The 17,590-nt window shown below is 47.3% G+C and overlaps 7 protein-coding genes across 7 annotated transcripts; 3 read left to right on the top strand and 4 right to left on the bottom strand.

Moving 5' to 3' along the window:
• Positions 1-1,734: 1,734 nt before the first annotated feature.
• GCG54_00003864 (putative reductase 1) lies at positions 1,735-2,131 on the top strand (the record flags this gene model as incomplete). Its single annotated transcript, XM_045403925.1, has 2 exons — positions 1,735-1,811; positions 1,894-2,131. Coding segments are annotated over 2 exons (315 nt in total), but the record flags the coding sequence as incomplete, so codon positions are not given.
• A 1,081-nt stretch (positions 2,132-3,212) lies between these two features.
• On the bottom strand, positions 3,213-4,729 carry GCG54_00003863 (uncharacterized protein; the record flags this gene model as incomplete). Its single annotated transcript, XM_045403924.1, has 7 exons — positions 3,213-3,273; positions 3,327-3,746; positions 3,800-3,937; positions 3,995-4,070; positions 4,127-4,279; positions 4,341-4,426; positions 4,554-4,729. The coding sequence occupies 7 exons, from the start codon at positions 4,727-4,729 to the stop codon at positions 3,213-3,215; spliced, it is 1,110 nt and encodes a 369-aa protein (XP_045257124.1).
• Positions 4,730-6,079: 1,350 nt separating this feature from the next.
• On the bottom strand, positions 6,080-7,717 carry GCG54_00003862 (putative sterigmatocystin biosynthesis P450 monooxygenase; the record flags this gene model as incomplete). Its single annotated transcript, XM_045403923.1, has 1 exon — positions 6,080-7,717. The coding sequence occupies one exon, from the start codon at positions 7,715-7,717 to the stop codon at positions 6,080-6,082; it is 1,638 nt and encodes a 545-aa protein (XP_045257123.1).
• Positions 7,718-9,352: 1,635 nt separating this feature from the next.
• On the top strand, positions 9,353-9,808 carry GCG54_00003861 (uncharacterized protein; the record flags this gene model as incomplete). Its single annotated transcript, XM_045403922.1, has 1 exon — positions 9,353-9,808. A coding segment is annotated over one exon (456 nt), but the record flags the coding sequence as incomplete, so codon positions are not given.
• A 130-nt stretch (positions 9,809-9,938) lies between these two features.
• On the bottom strand, positions 9,939-12,269 carry GCG54_00003860 (uncharacterized protein; the record flags this gene model as incomplete). Its single annotated transcript, XM_045403921.1, has 4 exons — positions 9,939-10,619; positions 10,670-11,185; positions 11,242-11,905; positions 12,166-12,269. The coding sequence occupies 4 exons, from the start codon at positions 12,267-12,269 to the stop codon at positions 9,939-9,941; spliced, it is 1,965 nt and encodes a 654-aa protein (XP_045257121.1).
• Positions 12,270-13,014: 745 nt separating this feature from the next.
• On the top strand, positions 13,015-14,727 carry GCG54_00003859 (putative MFS-type transporter; the record flags this gene model as incomplete). The annotated part of the gene is made up of 6 exons (XM_045403920.1): positions 13,015-13,536; positions 13,585-13,645; positions 13,692-13,930; positions 13,983-14,379; positions 14,437-14,568; positions 14,621-14,727. 6 exons carry the CDS (start codon positions 13,015-13,017, stop codon positions 14,725-14,727), a joined length of 1,458 nt encoding a protein of 485 aa, XP_045257120.1.
• Positions 14,728-15,115: 388 nt separating this feature from the next.
• GCG54_00003858 (putative efflux pump kojT) lies at positions 15,116-16,925 on the bottom strand (the record flags this gene model as incomplete). Its single annotated transcript, XM_045403919.1, has 2 exons — positions 15,116-16,317; positions 16,385-16,925. 2 exons carry the CDS (start codon positions 16,923-16,925, stop codon positions 15,116-15,118), a joined length of 1,743 nt encoding a protein of 580 aa, XP_045257119.1.
• Between the last annotated feature and the right edge of the window lie 665 nt (positions 16,926-17,590).

Genomic DNA, 17,590 nt, shown 5'->3' with positions numbered 1-17,590 from the left:
ATGAATTATGCTTAAAGAACTCTTTTTAGATAAATTTAAATTACTTAAAAGTTTATCTTTATAAGTAAATAGTAATATAAATAACTTTTTTAGTTTAATTAATAAAGTTTTTATAATAGAAGTTCTAATAATTCTTAATTTAGATTAAGAATTACTTAAGTTATTTAAAAGTATTATTATAAATAATTAAAATATTAAACTTAAACTTCTATTATCCTCTAATAGGGGTTATAATAATATTTATAGCTATATATAAAGTATAGATTTCTTCTTAAAGTTCTTTAATATTAATATTACTATTTTATCTTTTAAATTAAATAACTTTATTTTCTAAGTCTATAATATATTAAAAGTTATTTCTTAGTTATTATATTATTTCTTTAAAGTCTTAAAGTTCTATAATAGTTTTATTATATATAATTTAAACCTTAGTAATATTATTATCTCCTTTCTTAACTTTAGTTTAAAGGTATTTATAAGTATCTTTTTTTAGAGTTACTTTATTATTAAAGTTTACTATTATAAAAGTTCTTTTAAGTTCTTTAACTAGGTTTTAAACTAGTTACTATAAAGAGGAGGAGGTTCTTAGAATAAATAACTTAGTAGAGGTATATAAAAATATACTTATTATTTTACTATTAGTAGGTATTAATAATTAATTTATTAAATAAGAGTAATTAAAATATTATAGTTAGCTATTTAATAATAAGGTTTACTAATAGAAACTAGGGATTAATATATTATAATAATATATTAAAGTTATAGTCTAAGTTATAAGTTATAGTTATAGTAAATTAAACTTTTTAGAGATTAAAATAATTAATCTTAGGTTTAATAAGTAATTTATAATAAAAATAAGTTAAGAGTATCTATAAAGATAAATACTAAATTAATTACTAAAGAGCTATAGAAGTCTAACTATAAACTAAGTTTAAGGTTATACTATATATAAATCTTAAATAGTTCCTTTATTTAGTTACTAATTCCTAATTAAGTATTAATAAGTACTTAGTAATTATTAATAAATACTTAGTAGTCCTTACTAAGTATTTAGTAATCTATACTATTTATTTAGTTTTATTTTATTATTATATAACTTATACTATAGTTCTTCTATTTCTAAATAAGTTCTTACTATTCCTATAATCCTATAGTATAAATATCCTATCCTAGCTACCTAATACCTAAGGTGGGTTAACTAACTATTATCCTTACTTATAGGTTATAACACTCAGCTATATTATGATAATTTGTATTTTTGAAGTTGGGGTTAGCGTGACGAATCACCCCCGGGGTTCAACGCGAGCAAATTGCGCTTAAGAGTGATGAATCGACCATGTGACGTCATTCATTGGTATTTCGTAAATGACGGGATCTCATTTGAGCCGCCACATAGGCAGTCTAGTATCGTTACAGCCGGCTATGGTTATGCAAAGACCGGTTGCAGCTCAGTAGACAGCTCCGACGGTTATGCTATGTGACCACGCCGGCTTCTTGAAACTGCATTGCCATACAACGACGTCTCAAAGATGATCGCAGCTCTCGAGATATGTCACTACAATATGACTTTGCCAATTTTATATACATGGCAACAGGCAGAGCACAGACGATCGACGCAGCTGCCAACAGTCACATCCATCATGGCCAATTCTACAAAGCTGTATAAGATGAACAACGGTAATAAGTTCCGCCAAACCTCCTTCAAACTTATTGCTAATCGGTTCACCTACTGAAGGTAACTACACGCCCGCTTGCGGGCTGGGAACATGGCAAGGTACGACGATTCGCGTTACCCCCTACTTGGCTGCAATGCGAGTTTCCCACAATTCTCATTAGTTCCAGGCCAGGTTGGAGCAAAGGATGAGGCTGCCATGGAGGAATCCATACCTTCGCTCTGCGTAACGGTTACCGCCTGATTGACACGGCTCAGCTCTACGGCGTCGAGCATGTTGTGGGACGCGCCATTCGCAAAAGTGAGGTGCCACGCAATGAGATCACCGTTACCACAAAGTTCTGGGGTAACCACCATCACGACGTCGAGTCTGCATTTAACATTTCTCTCTCTCTCTCAGCTTGGTTCGGACTACGTCGACGTCTTCTTAATGCACTGGCCGTGGGCTACAACGTCTGATGGCAGGGTCCTTTGCCACTCCGAGTCACCTACTTTTGTCGATACCTGGAAGCTCATGGAGCAGCTTTCAAGGGAAAAGTGCCGAGCATCGGAGTTTGCAACTTCACTAAAAAGACGCTAGTGCTTGAGCATGCGATGGTACTTCCTGCCATCAACCAGATCGAACTTCATGCGTTGAATCCTTGCATCAAACTCCTTCCGTATTGCCAGTCCAAGGGTATTCACGTCATGGCTTGGGGGTAATACAGTGTGCATATACTGTTTTTCCAGCTCCTTCTTGATGATAATGCGAAGAAGGAAATAGACCCACTAACTGAACGTGTCTTACAAGACACTAGGCAGCGATAGCCTGAACGCAAAGAAGCACATCCGTCATGGCAGATTAATGAAAGATATTGCCAAGAGATACATTAGCTTTCCTGCTGTAATTTCATTGTCATGGACTGTACAACGGGGAGCAACTGTGATTCCTAAGAGCGGGAACAAGACGCGCCTCATAGAGAACACAAAGCTTTTAGAATTGGCCCGGGAAGATTTGGCAACCATCAACGAGGCGCACCGCATTGCAGATCGATATAGAATTTGTAATAACCATCACTTGCTTTAGGTGGAAATCAATGGGAAGAGAATGTTGCACGGCTGGACTGAAGTCGACCTTGGGTGGGAAGATGAACTTGGCAACTGGTTGAGTTGATAGACGCTTTATATGTTTGTAGTAGGCCAGTGTAGCTAAGTACGCTCATGAACGAACGAAGGTCATTAACTTTACCATGATAAAACCCAGAGCTTGCTTGTTATGACTTAGTATCTGCGTTAGGTAAGACGGCGTGGTTGATTATTCATAGTATTTCAAACTTTGATACATAGAGAACCCAGCATCTAAAGCTCAAGATTACAAGCCGTGGAAAAGTATTCTCTCATGTAATCATAAGTTTGGAACGTTTTTATTAAATCGCACATAAATGATATTTCCGCATGGTACTCGCAGGCAACCAGATATACTTCTAACCTAGCACTGATCATAGTTTCGCCCCCACTCACCAGGCCCGCGTTTGAGTTTGAGTCACATTGTGAGCCCCATTCACTGTCCAGGCAGGTGGGATGTCTCGGGGTGGAGCGGCTTTTGCCCGTATACAACGTGACTATAAGCACCAATCAGCAAAGATTTGATCACCAATGGCGGGGTAGAGCTTACATGTCGTACAAGCCATGGTAGGCTCGGGTCTGCATCTCCTTGCGTACTTTGGCGACTTCAACGAGAACTTCCTCCCTTGTTCGCCCAAGAACGCCGCAAAATACCCTTAGAGTGAACCCCTCGAGGCCTTCTAACATCTGTGCTAAGTTGAGAGTTCCGAGGTCCTTGTAGTATGGGTCTTTGGGCCAAGGACCAAGAGGATTCTTATAAACCTCATGGAAAACATTTTCAAATCCCTGATTTCTCACCCAATTATCCACTTTAGGTCCTGGGCATGGGTCGCGGCCTATGCTGTTCATAGTTTGAAGGAAGGCTTGATTCCATGGCCAAGTTGCATGATCCTTCGTATACGTCCCATCCTGGGAATAGATCTCAGGGTCCATCTCATGGAACTCCGCCCAGCCTCCGGGGTTAAGATTACTGTAAGCTGGTCAGATAATCACAGAAGACGTGACACAATCTCGTCGACGTACTTGTAGATGTTTTCAATAAGCTTTGGCCAATCGGCAATCGAAGCAGCCATGAAGCGGCAAAAAATGTAATCGAACTTCTCATCTTGAACCCAAGGGCTCTCGACGTCGTCGATTTCGAACTTGACGTTGGGGGGTACCCTATCACAATTATCAGCTGATGCTCAATGACCAATGGCCGCTTTTTGTGATACGCACCACTCGGACTGAATAGCGCTCAAATCAGTCCCGATGACTTCGGCATTATCGAAGATATCCCCCATCTCCACGGCCCCTAGAAAACATGATCAGTGTTGAGAACAAACAGAACGGTACGGATGATGAAGATACAAATGCCAGTGCCTGTGCCTATGTCGAGGATCCGATGGATCTTTTCCTTCTCAAGTGGGGCAAGGAAGAGTCGACTGCCAATCGCCTTGACCATCATAGCGTGCGCCATGTCCAGCCGTTCAATTTCGATTTCATCGTTGGGCAAGATGTATGCTGGTTAGATGCGCAATTTAGTATGTTACACTACGCATTATTGAAACTGATACAAACTTACATCCTGCGCGGTACGCATGATATCGCCGGCCATATTCCATCGGATAATCGACAACACTGGATGAAAGGGAGGCTGTATAGCGAGATCTATCCAGAGTATCATTAGCGCACTACTGCCGAGCTGGGCGCATGCTCTGCGTTCTGTAGAGTAATATCGTACAATCGCTCCTGGATACTCGCTGCATCGGTCTATGGTGAAGGTGTCAGTTCTAACCGCAATCGCATGCTGCGATGGATGCGTTGATGTACAGTTTCTGCTTCATCTGCCGCGATAGAATTCGTATTTTCATCATCCTGCGTCCCAGCAGCGTCTTCTCCGGGGGAAGCCGCTGCGGCTGCCGCGGTCTGAGGGGCAACGTCGTTGGTCGAAGGATCCACTGTCTCAGCCATATTGATCACTAATGGCTAACGGCCGAAATTTCAATCAATTGAGACGGTGATACGCTGAGGTGAAAAATATGAGAGCGAAGAATACAATGGCAAGGGACGAAGGCTGTGAAGTACCCATCGTTGGCCAAGGGCGACCTTCCCTTTTGTAGTCGCCCCCGGTTTCTACCGTCGGTCCTGCGCAGCAATATTGACATGCGAGAGAGGCCTTTTCGAGGTTCTAGGTACGGATCACAAATTATGTGCCTCTTTCATGCATTCTATGTGCATTTCGACTGCATGTCAATTGGATGTTGCGATTCGCCCTTAAACGGGGGGATACGTTTCTAGACCCAGATTCTTCCTTGGCAAGCATGCCAAACCAATCGTCGTTGCGAATCGCCACCTAGTAGAGATGCATGTGGTCTGAGAGTCACAAAATAATGCAGGGTTTAATTCTGCAGGCCCCTCAATTCACACCATTTAGGTTACATACCCGACTTCGCGTTGTCCATGCATTGTCCTAATTCGGAATCGGCCGCAACACAACGATTGGTGCGATGAACATCCAAGTCGTGATCAACGTGTCAATTCAATTCTCACAAAATTAACATGATGGGCTTGGCCTTTCCGCAATATTACTGCGTGTTGAATCACTTCGCTGTATGCCTCAACTGAAAATGTTCTTCACGCATGCCGTAGTTGGATACCAGAATCAACCGTATCTCTCTTAATCCCTAGAGATGACTTGGATGTTTTCTTGAGGTCAAATTCCGATTTCCTGTGGCCGAATTAGACGATCGCTCTCAATGATAAAATACTGTCACACTTGAGTGCCGTATTTGCCTAGTACATCCGTCACCATTCGCGATGTCATGGAGAGCTGATGCGCGCCGAGACGTTGCCAGACTACTAATTTAACACATCCATGTTTCACGATTCGGCCGTGGATGATGACGTGCAGAGCTGGCGGAGTATCGAACGTGCCCATCGGATACGAAATAATGCAGACCTATATACGGTACATAAGGTAATCATCATGAAGACTCCTCAACTCCAAGACAATTGTTATTTTCCCAGTTCCTGGGCGTTTGTAATCTCCCCAAGGAAAATGAGATTAAGACCTATTTTATTTTAGTTCAACCACCTGTGAGCGCACTGAATAAGAATAATGGTCTTGTTAGTGGTATCAGTACCAAGTGTTTTTTTTTGGCTTTTTATTATTCGAGCTTTGGGTTTATGCGTTTATGAGTTTTGCAGGCTACCGCCTACGGGCACAACTCACCGACCTCCCCCAAAATAGGACAGCCATTGTAAAATACAACGTCCTGACGATGTTCCCTTTTCAATATCCTATCCATGCTAGTTCGTTCCTCAGACTCTGGTGGCGAGCCTGATTCGACATGGATAGTATCCGCTTGGATTTGCAGCTCCTCCGCGACTGACTAAATAGACATGGTCATTGTCAATCCTAGGCGCAGGCTGAGGCCCCATCTCGTCGTAGGCGGGTTTGAAGTCAAACTCTCTCGCCGTCATAGCGCAGACCATCTTGATCTCAGCCAATGCCATCTCTTGCCCAATGCATGCTCGTGGTCCACGTTCAAACGGGCGCCAGCCATTGGCCGGAGGCTGAAGTGGGTCGTCTTTAGTCTTTTCCAAGAAGCGCTCGGGTATGAACTCATGGGGCCTCTCCCAGTAACGTGGGTTGTGATGGATGCCGTGGTGGATTGCCATGCACACAATCCTATCGGTGGGAAGAGCTAAAGTACCTCCTCCGACCCCGCCGTTGACTTTGGAATTTGGCGATTCTATCACGATGTGGAAGTCAGGGTTTCCATACCTCGAGGTTGCGCCGGGCGGGTAGAACCGCAAAGACTCCTTGATCACGGCCGTAGTGTAAGGGAGAAGGTTGAGCAGCTTGGGATTCCCTGCTATCAGCTTTGGCGCCGCAGAGACATCTGGACCCAAGACCTCGTCATGTTCCGCACGAACCCGCGCAAGAACATTTGGATGCTTTGAAAGAAGGTGAGTCATGAAGACTATTGATGAACCGGTGGTGTCATATCCCGCAAGCATCATGAATTTGATTTGGGAGCGGATGACCTTGGGGAGTACCTTGACATGTACTGGATCTTGTGGGATATTGGCCGTGTCCAAAACCGAGATCGCTCCAGTCTTTTCTCTCGTGCCAGGCCTCGGCTTTTGGGATAACACTCTGTCGATGTAGGTATCCATTCGACGGGCGTTGTACCATTGCATGAATGGACGAAGGAGATTCAGGTCCTTTAGTGGCGAAGTTCCATAGTAGTGAAGCCAGCTAAGCTGCGAGGCCAAAGCCGCGGAAAACTCATTGTATCCGGTCTGACTGTGCAGCTCGTGATCCCAGATCGACTTGCTGGAGAGGTCCATGGTGAGATCGAGTGCCATTGGGCTAAGGTGAAATGGTTTGTCACCCTTTCTTGCCTGCTGGCGAAGACGTTCGCAGAAGACGCTGACCATTTCGACCATATTCGGCACCAAAGCAGCGATGTTCGAAACACGGAAGCCGGGGCTGAAGACGTTATGCCAGAATTTCCACTCGTCTCCCTCCATCGTATCCAAGTCATGGCCACCGGTCAAAGGTGTGAGAAACTCATGTTGGCCTGGGTCCTTTGGTAGCGCTACACCTTGACTAATTTGCCGCGCTGCATCAGGGGACAGGAGGACAAGCATCGGCTTCGAGAAGGGCCACTGATCGAGATAGAATGCTTGGTCCAGATGAGGATACCGTCGGCGAAAGTATTCACCAAGGGCCACTGTAGGCATGAGGTCGGGCGGCAGATCCTTCATGATGCTCGCAATGACACCAAGATGACCCCAGATAGGGTGGTGAGGGGGCATTGGGTAGCCGAGGCGCTGAAGGCGTCGAAAGAAGCTGCGCGCTTTGTACATGGAGTATGTACCATACAGTAGAGCCAAAAGTGGAACTAGGGCTAGAAGTCGCCATATTTCCGACGTTTTGTTAAGTTCCATTCTGACGGAGGGGCCTCTGAATCCTGATGTGGGAGGTGACTTGATGTTTTGTTTACGACCTGGTGATGTTGACGAGATGGCCGGGGTGAAAATCGTCAGCTTTTGCCTTCTCTGTCTGATGGGCGGCAGCCACTTCCAAAACCTCGGGTTCGGTTCCCCCTTCCCCGCGTTCGTTCCTCGTTTGGATGAGGAGACGCGTTGCTCAATGCCATGTGCAGGCCAATTGCCGACGTCCGACATTAAGTTCATCTCAACGAAACCCCGCGCCTTTGGTGTGACTCAGAAAACTCAAATGCCATCGTCACTGGACCAGCTCATATCGACTGCATGTTGTTCGTATTCGGCTGAATATCCAGGTCACCCTGAGTATCAATGTTTGTCTCTAGCGTAAGCTACTTCATCTTCTTTATGCTTAGTTCTTCTATGTGTAATGCATATATATTCCTCTGGTTCCCGAGACTGGTAAATGTTTGGAAAGCAAAACCTTTGATGCGGGATTGGTGGCTGAGAGTTGTCCATGCTGTGAGGATCTCACGAGGTCAACGTTCCTCCAAGAATACTGACCGCCTGTTCTTGAGTCAACTGCATCGGAAGGCTAAAGAGCGGGATTACAAGACCTTTAGTCTTTTATTTGGTAGGATAAGGAAGAATCGGTCAATCATAACGCCGGCAAAGCCGACAGGAATGATGACAACAATGATGATCTTTAGGCACGGAGGGGTTATTTGTAGGGTAAGATGCTACAATAGGTATTTCTCTGTCATGTTATTCGGAGATTCTCTACCATTTGGGAACGTTCACAAGATGCTTGCAAATAGGATCTCTTTTCAGGTCGGTGGCTATCCGCAGCTTTCCGATGGCGTGTTACGTCTGGTCATCTTGAGGTGCTTGGACCAGCCACCAGGGCTGGTGCATTGCGATAACTGGACCAGAGAAGTACAAAGGTAACTCAGAAGAACGAAATTATGTATTTGAAACTCATTGTCTGAGTTTACCTTCTCATGGTGATGTTTCTCAACGATCGAGACGTTGTTCGGTTAACGTCTGATCTTGACGTAATCGAGCGGACTTTGAGTACCCATTGTGTCGCCAATCACATCGCGAGCGCAATAAATAGACCTCGACTGCTTTATAAGATGAGCTGGAAAGAAATGAATGGTCGATCTACCTGATTTCTTGGAAGATAAACAAAAACGTTTTGGCGATGAAACTTGGTGTAACATTTTGATGATCTGTCTCTGGGCCTCTGATAGGTCGAAATAGATGGATCTCCGCGCTATGAAGCTCGATACGAGTCCATCGCCGTTGCGCCCCTGCAAGCCAAGACACCTACTCCCAAAAAGGCTGGTGAATTGCTACACCGACCAAGTCGACGAATGACGTTCCGGATCTTCAAGCGGAGAACGCCATAGTCACCCGCCATCATGAGTTGATATATCATACTCCTGCAGAACTTCCCCAGACAGAGTTTCTCCTCTCGTCTGACTTCGCACACAAGAACGACAATATGAAAGCTTCCATCCACATTCTCACAGTAATTTCAGCGTAAGATCTCGCGCAGGATATCTCTAATGGCATGCTGCTGACATCACTAGGTCGGTGCCGATCGTGGCTCAAACATCATCCGACGTCATATCTGACACCACCGTCTTACGTACTATCACTTCGTCGCCTGTATCACCACAGACAGGATGCCCGACTGCGACAGAGACGGTTGAGATATGCTCGACGTGCATGGTTCTTCAATGCATCACCATTTCCACCCTGACTCACGGCTGCGGATGCCCGACGCCAGTGCCCACTGAGTACGTCAGTTTTCCGTGCAAGGGAACGTGTGGCCGAATCGGATGCAGCACCAGCTACACCTTCATCTCAGGCGAAGTGGCATGCGATGGCACTCAGAGTGGGAGCGCAGCGCCGGGCACCACCACATCGACAATTGAACCGGGTACTGTAACTACGACAGCAGAAGCAACCGGTGAAACGGGACAGTCGACGGGAAGTGGAGGACAAGCAAGTGGTTCAGCTATGTCGCCAACTGCGGCTCCAAACGCGGCTGGGAGGCTTGCAGTGCCGTTTAGATTTTGGTGATATTTCTTCAGGAGTCAGTAAGGACCTCTGGGGCTAGACCAAGATGGGAGCTCATGAGAGACGGACCATGTATTAATTGAAGAGGAGGAGCAATTCGTACCAACCTTGCCAAATGACATGAGATCATCAATCAAGCTGCAGTCCAATCCGGCGTCCAAGTCTCTGGACTTATATCCGGCCAATACAGCCCTTGCGCACCATCGTTGTAGATAGATGCGTCGATGAATTGCAGATCCAGGATGGGCTGTGCTAGCAACTCTTGTAAAGAAGGTTCCGCAAGCGCCATGCCGGCTGTGGTGTTCTGAGCGGTGAAGGGCTGTGCGATGTTCATCGCATCGCCAAAAGTGGCCGTTGCGTCGCCAAGCAGTGTAGAAGCGTCCCCTGCCACCGAGTATCCGCCACGGCGAGCATGAGCGGCAGCCATCATTGCTTTCATAGCATCGATATGCTGGCAGAACTCTCCGGCAGCAAAGTTGCCGTTGTCTCTCAGCTGGGAGAGAAATTGCGCCGCTTCTTCGAACTGTTCTCGATCGTTTTGACTTTCTTTGCCGTTGAGAAGACTTGATATGGCGAGAATGGTGGAGGCCGAGAAGAGGTACTGGGTATAGAAGTAGTCGAATGTTGCAAAAGATCCGTCAATCCAACATTCAGTCAACAGACGACATGAGTGTCTGGCACAGCGAATGCACGCTTCGGCAAGAGTCATTGCTGTTCCCGGGATTTGTGGCTCTGGAGTTGATGATGTTCCCCACGACGCCACATGGGTGCGAAGGACGTGAAGTAGAATGGGACGGGTGACGCTCACGGCGCACTTTTTTGTTAGTTGGATTGAAAATCTCTTTGGAACATGTTTGGACTTACTTGATTGAAGTTTAGATGAAGGGAGATTGGCTTTTGCATTCTCTCTGATGTGACTTTGTGGTCGATATGGAGCTGGGGTGGCAGTTCCTCAACCCAGCCACGAAGGTCATTCAACGCTTCTTGTACCCGGTGGGATAGCGACATCTGCTGGTTTCGTCTGCGGTAGATCAATGGCACAATTTTACCAAGAACTCGCGCGAGTTTAACACTGGCAACGAAGTATGATGCATCCGCAAAATCATCCGCGATACTTTCGTCAACCGTAGGATTAGATGGAAGATCGACCTCGATGTCGACATCCTGGATGCAGACGGGGTGACCCAGCTTCGATGCCCACATTCGGTCAAATATGTATGCTGTCCAGAACACCCGGTTTCGATGTTCCCGGGCGGCGACGTCTCGCAGCTGGGACTCGGGGACGTTGAGATGCAAACCCATGACGACGGCGAGTCTTGTTGCGGAGCCAGCGAAGGTGTATGCAGTATGTCGGCGATTGAGTGCTAACGAGTAGAATGACTATATTGGTTAGGCCCAGTAAAACATGGCATTATGGTGCATGCTGCCACACTTACAAGCAAGAGTCTAAGCTCAACCACGTCAATCCGGGGCCTCTCACTGACGATACGAAGCACTCTTGTGGCTCTTGCAAAGTAGCCCATCCCAGGGAAGTCTCGCTCGGATGTCGCTGAGCGTGTGGAATACATGGCGCCGATAGCGAATAATGCCCAGAGCTTACTCTTCAAAAGAGTGTCACTTTCAGATGGATTCTGAAGTGTCTGCTCTAGCCCGTCCAAGATGAGACTCTTGCGGATGATGTGATAGCATCGGCTAACATATCTCAAGGCAACGCCGACCAGGAAACGAGCCCTTGCCGGGCTAGGCCACGGGCAGTCCACGTCAGACAGCGCCAGCAGCCGTTCATCAGTAGCATAGTTGACTCTGGGTATGTGGCTATGATCTCCAGTGGCTATTGCTTGTCGAAATCGAGTAGCAAATGCAGCATCTGATGCTTCGCCGATGAGAATGGGTGTGTGTGGGATGTTCATATCAAAGAACCATGGACGTTGGTCAAGTGACGGGGCTGGGACAGCAATGCCATTGTCAACGGCCTCTTTTGCTGCCACGGCGGGGATGTCAGGGAGGATGGTGGTAGCTTGAGTATGAGTGTCGGCATGTTGAGTCCCGGCGTTTTGGCCCTTCAGGCGCTGGTTCTCGAATATGAGATCATCGATATATCTGAGTGAGAAGTGTCAGAAGAGACATGATCAAGTAGAGGTGTATTCAAATGTAAGCTCAGTGCAACATACCGTTGGCTCACTTTGACCATGCGATTTCGTCTGGGATAAGTGCATTCTGCACCTTTACTTGCCTGACGGCAGTTGTCGCATGGGTGGCCACCTGAACATCTCACTTTACGTGAATGACATCTGGAGCAGCTACAGGTCAAAGTCAATTACTACACAGAACATTCACAATAAACAGATCGCGAGGCTCACGCTATGGGCTTCGTCCTAGACTTCGGGTTCGAACTCTTGGAAGCCGATGCAGATACTGACAAGACCCTGTCCTCCGCACTGGACATGTCCCCTTCCGAGGCCATGTTGTTGGTCGATAAGTTTACCGAATCGGGAATGTGTCCTCGTGGGCTCCGATGTATGTCGGGAAAATGGCCAAACGCCGAGGCGGCCAGTTGATATTTCAGCGACTCAAGCCTGCCTCAGAGGGTGTGGTGAACGTGACCGCTACATTGACAGAACCGCTGGAAATAGATTGTCAGCACTACGCTTGGTCGCTTTCTTTGTCGTCTAGTCCAGACCAGTTGAAGGAAGAAAGGTCAGCAGGCCCGAGGTTATCGGCAAAAATTGAATCTTACGCCGGGGGAAAGATTAGTCAGTGCCCCACGGTTCTCGGCATGATTTGAGTTTTCGCCGAGTCTTTCCTGTCTGCATTATGTATCCCCACAATATCTCCGGCTGTCTCACTGTGTCAAGTCGGCTTCATGATGAATTGCCGACTTAGAAACATGAACAAAAGACTTGCGGCCCAAAGAAATCCACCGCTATCAGTGCAAGTTTTCCGCCCCCCGAACCGGCCTCGCTTGTGACCTACCAAAAACTCGCAATGCAAGGCCCACTTATCGACACCTTTGAGTCACAGGATACGACAAAAAAATGGTGAATTTCTTTCGGTGCCGGCTGGGGCCTCCGAATGGCGGAGTGGTTTCGCAGGGTATATACCCGGCTGGGTCCCCGAGCCATATGTGACCGTTCTGATGTTTCGACTGTAAAATCGTTGGATATCCCTTTCTTTTGACTGTTTGTTCATTCGGTGCTACGCTCGTGACAATGGCTACTCAGACTGCCGAGAAGCCGGACAAGATGGCTACCGTCGCGATGCCACAATTAAGTTCCCATCCGCTTTCCGGCCCCATCCCGGCCGCGTCCGAGCCTGTCCGGCCCGCTGCCGTTGATGATGTGGTCATGGAAATGCCCACTTGGCGCAAGTGGGTTACATTGTTCGTCGTCTGCTGGATGGCCTTGCCGGTTACTTTCTCGGGAAGCTCGATCTTGACAGCGACGAAAGAGGTCGCTGCGGACTTTGGTGTTTCAACACATGCAATCAGCACGGCTAACGCCGGCGTTTTCATCGCCATGGCCCTGTCGGCTTTGATCTGGCTCCCAACCAGTAACATCCTGGGCCGAAGGACCGCGTACCTGCTGGCAAACTCTCTGTTAACTCTGTGCTCGATCGGATCTGCGCTGTCCAACAACTTGGCTTGTTTTACCGCCATTTGGGTCATTGGAGGAACAACGGGTCCCTTTTTCCTGGTTGCGGGACAGACTATCTTGGCAGACATCTTTGAGCCTGTAAGTAAGCACACCAAATACAACAACAGGGTCTAACATCGGCATTAGACAACTCGAGGTACCGCTGTAGGGTTCTTCCTTGGAAGCTGTGTTGCTGCAAACACAATAGGTAGGTTACAACGTCGAATTCAAGACACAAACGCTGACTTTTATAGCACCTTTGACTGGCGGCGTCATTGTTGCATTCGCCAGTTGGAGGATCATCTATGGCGTTCAGGCGGGAATGACTTTCATCGGCCTGATCCTAGCGTATTTCTTCGTCCCCAGAGCAAGCGAGCTCACGCACCTGAAAGTTCCTGAGAAGGCCCCTGTTCATTCTTTCAGAGAGGTGATGCATGCATTCAACCCCATGGGTGTTTTGAGGGCTTTCAAATACCCCAACATTCTGGCAGCAGTAAGCCATCTATCCTACGTCATACTTGTCCGCACGCTAACTGTCGATAAAGAATGTCACCTGCGGCTTGCTGGGCTTCAACCAGTATGGTCTTCTTAGTTCCGTCCGACGCGTCATCAACCCTCGTTTCGGCCTGACGTCACCCTTGATCAGTGGCCTTTTCTATCTGGCACCAGGCGCCGGTTTCTTGTTGGGTAGTACTCTCGGAGGAAGACTCTCGGATCACACCGTAAAGAGGTACATCCGCAAGCGCAACGGACTTCGTCTGCCTCAGGATAGGTTGAGGGCCAGTCTGCCGGCAATCTTTGTAATCTTGCCGGTCGGTACGCTTTTGTATGGCTGGAGTGTGCAAAAGGAGGTTGGTGGCATGCCGCTACCGATTATCAGTTCCTTCGTGCAGGGTCTCGGACTCATGTGGTCATTCAGTGGTCTCAACACGTATTCAGCCGGTAAGTCTATGGCTCGACTACGCCACTTACTTGTAAAATTGCTAAGCAATATTGCAGAGGCTCTTCCGGAGCATCGCACAGCTGTGATCAGCGGCAAGTATATCATTCAATACAGCTTTGGAGCTGGTGCTGTTGGTGGTCTGGTCCCCATGATTGATGCCATCGGGGTTGGATGGGCTTTTACTATCAGTAAGTTGTGGGTTTCGTTTCACGAAGAGCCTTAGCTGACGAAAGATCATAGCTGGTCTCGGGGCTCTTCTAGGAGGTGTCCTAGTGTTGATGATTGCACTATTTGCATCAAAGGCACAAAACTGGGTAGATAAGGTTGGAAGTGAAGATGATGAGTAATGGCTGAGAAAAGAATGGTTTAAGGCTAGCAGTCATCCTGAGGAAGATGCATATTCTAGCAAGGCGTTGAGGGATTCAAACGGAGTTCAAAATTGCATTTACAAGGACGCATTGAAGGATATCCAATAGACATGGTGGTAGTGGTGGTTTTGTCTAATCACCGGCACGCCCTTGTATTAGGGAAAGGGCGGCAGTGTCTAGCTAATTACATATTGCGTTGGGCGAGGGATAGATTATTATGAGATTTCCAAAGTGTATCGCCAAAACAACTATGAAGACGGATCGCGATGAGATAAGGTCTGTTGAAGGGCCTGTCAAATCAACGTGGATCTCCCAGGCTTCGTTGCAAACTTCCCTTCGACTGGTCTACCTAGGACTCGAGCTCCTTCTATTGGGTTTTCATCGAGACAGCATACTTGCTCTTCGACCGAATCCAGGGACCGTAGTAATACAACACATAAGGGATTGGCGCAAGTGCCGCGGCGATGCACGCCAGAATCGTCAGCGTGTAATGCGTTCCCATCTTGTCGTAGAACGGAATTCCCACGACTGTCATACCGCCGGCCACGATGTATCTGATCAAGGCAACGAACGTGAGTGCCGAGGCCGAATAGATCTCATATGAGTCAATGATGTACATATAAACGCACATGAAGATGCCCGTCACGCCGTACCCAAAGAGTACAACCGCAAAGATGGCCGACCAGATGCTAATGCTGGCGAAGTTGGTCCAGCCCAGCCAGAACAGGGATACAGGGACAGAAACAGCGGCCCCGAACATGGCGTACCACAGTCGGATTTCCGGCTCGAAAGATCTGTCCTCGGTCTGTTTCATTCTGTTCACCGTCATGCGGTACACAAGTGGGACAAACGCGAAGTTGATCTGCGTACCGACAAACATGGCGATGAAGATGATGTTGGCGAGGCCTTGGTCGAGTCCGTATGTCTTTTCGAAGATATCCGGCCAGCCAACCAGGAAAGTGAAGAGAACGATGTAGACGACGGTGATGTGCAGCGTCATGGCGATAATAATCGGCTCAGTAAGCATGAGGAATGGCCTTGTCATGCTCGTCTTCAGTCGGGTGAATAGTGTTGCATCTACAATCTCGTGCTCGGACCGAAAGCGGTTATCCCCAGTGATGCGACGGTAGTGTGCCGCTTTCCACTGCAGCAACAGCGGTCCGTATGTCTCTGGCATACACAGCCCGACAAGTACCAAAACGAGACCAGAGCAGATCATCATGGTCCACTCGGTCCAGCGCCAGCTCACTAGAGGTGATGGTCCGATGTAGGCGCCCATCACGGCACCTATCATCGGGCCTCCGAAACAGGTGATCGCGTACAGTGGGAAACTCCACGTCTTCTCAACGCGGTTGTACATGTCAGCGATTGAACCGCCAGAGCATACCAGCGGCGTAGACGCAGAGCAACCGGCCAGAAATCGGAACACAATCTGGGCGCCAAAGTTAGGCGCCAAACCGGACGCCATGATCCACAACATGAAGACTCCCATCGAGACGATGTAAACGGCATTGCGGCCAAAGGTTTCCGAGAACGGCCCCGCAATGAGCGAGCCTGCACCCATGCCAACTAAATAGAGGCCTAAAGATAAAAAGTCAGCAATATTCTAGTCAAGATACACCAGTTGTCTCCCTACCTGTCGCCATAGATTCGGCGACTTCACTGACGCCCAAGTCTTTCGCAGCTTGCGGGAGCACGGTCGCGTCGATACCGGAGGCGGCGCCGACGAAAAGCGCAATCACGGAGATCTGGAGCGTCACGCCGATGCGTCTCGCCAAGGACCAGTTGTGAGGGTCGAGGGGGTCATCCGGTCCCGCCCATCCGACAACAAAGACCCGGCCGCCATGACCCTCGTGGGCGGTGCGGTCTCGGACGTGGATGCCGGTGAGAACCCGACCGAGAGCAGTTCCTTCGGAATACTGGGTCCGCGTCGTACCCACGCGTTCGATGTCTTCGTCATTGCTGGACTCGGCGCTGCTATCGCCGGTCGGCTCTAGGACTTGGCCTGGCCTCTCTTCTGGGTGCGCTGGATGAGCCTTTCTTTCGTCGAAAATTTGACCTGTTTTGGAACGTTGATGACTTGCCGGTTGTGAAGAAGACGCTGCTGCGCCCATGTCTCTGTCAATTTGAGCCTGGGCGGCGACCCCTGCCCGCCTGTATTGGAGAAGCGACTGCATCGTCTTGGCTGGTCTGCGCTGTAACCGGAGATTCTTTGATCACCCGCTGGAATGAACGTGTCTGGGGAGAGTTGGCGTTTTCTGGTCAGAGTGATGGTCCTAGATCAATGCAACATGAAACTTGTTGACCTATGAGCGTTTCTTAAAAAGACGATGACAGCTCTGGGGTTGAGTCATGATTGTGATGCAAATCTGCGCAACAGATTAGTGACCTCATCCATAGACCCTCTACGGCAGCCTACAGGGACGACTAGCTTAAATCAATTTCTAACCGCTTTAGGTTACTACACTTATACTCTCTTTAGTACTTAACTAAATACTATATTATAATTATGTATATATAAATAAGAATATACTTATACTTAATTAATCTAACTTTTTTTCTAAATTATATACTTTATCTAACCTATATAACTTAAATCCTAATTAATTATACTATTTTTAAAATATTTCCTCTTATATAGTATTCCTTATTATAGGGGAGATTAAGTACCTAAATAGTAGTTTATACTACTTTAAAGCCTAACTTTAACTAGTATCTTTCTATTTAATATATAGTATAAATCTTATATTAATTCTAATCTTAGATATAATTAACTTTATAGATATAAGTTATTTAGTATAAATCCTTTTTTTCTAATTCCTAACTTTTTTAGATTAATAAA

The sequence above is a fragment of the Colletotrichum gloeosporioides genome, assembly GCF_011800055.1.
Source record: "Colletotrichum gloeosporioides strain Lc1 chromosome Unknown consensus_103, whole genome shotgun sequence".
NCBI classification, from domain to species: domain Eukaryota; kingdom Fungi; phylum Ascomycota; class Sordariomycetes; order Glomerellales; family Glomerellaceae; genus Colletotrichum; species Colletotrichum gloeosporioides.
Note: the sequence above shows the minus strand (reverse complement) of the source record. Positions and strands in the feature narration are given on the sequence as shown.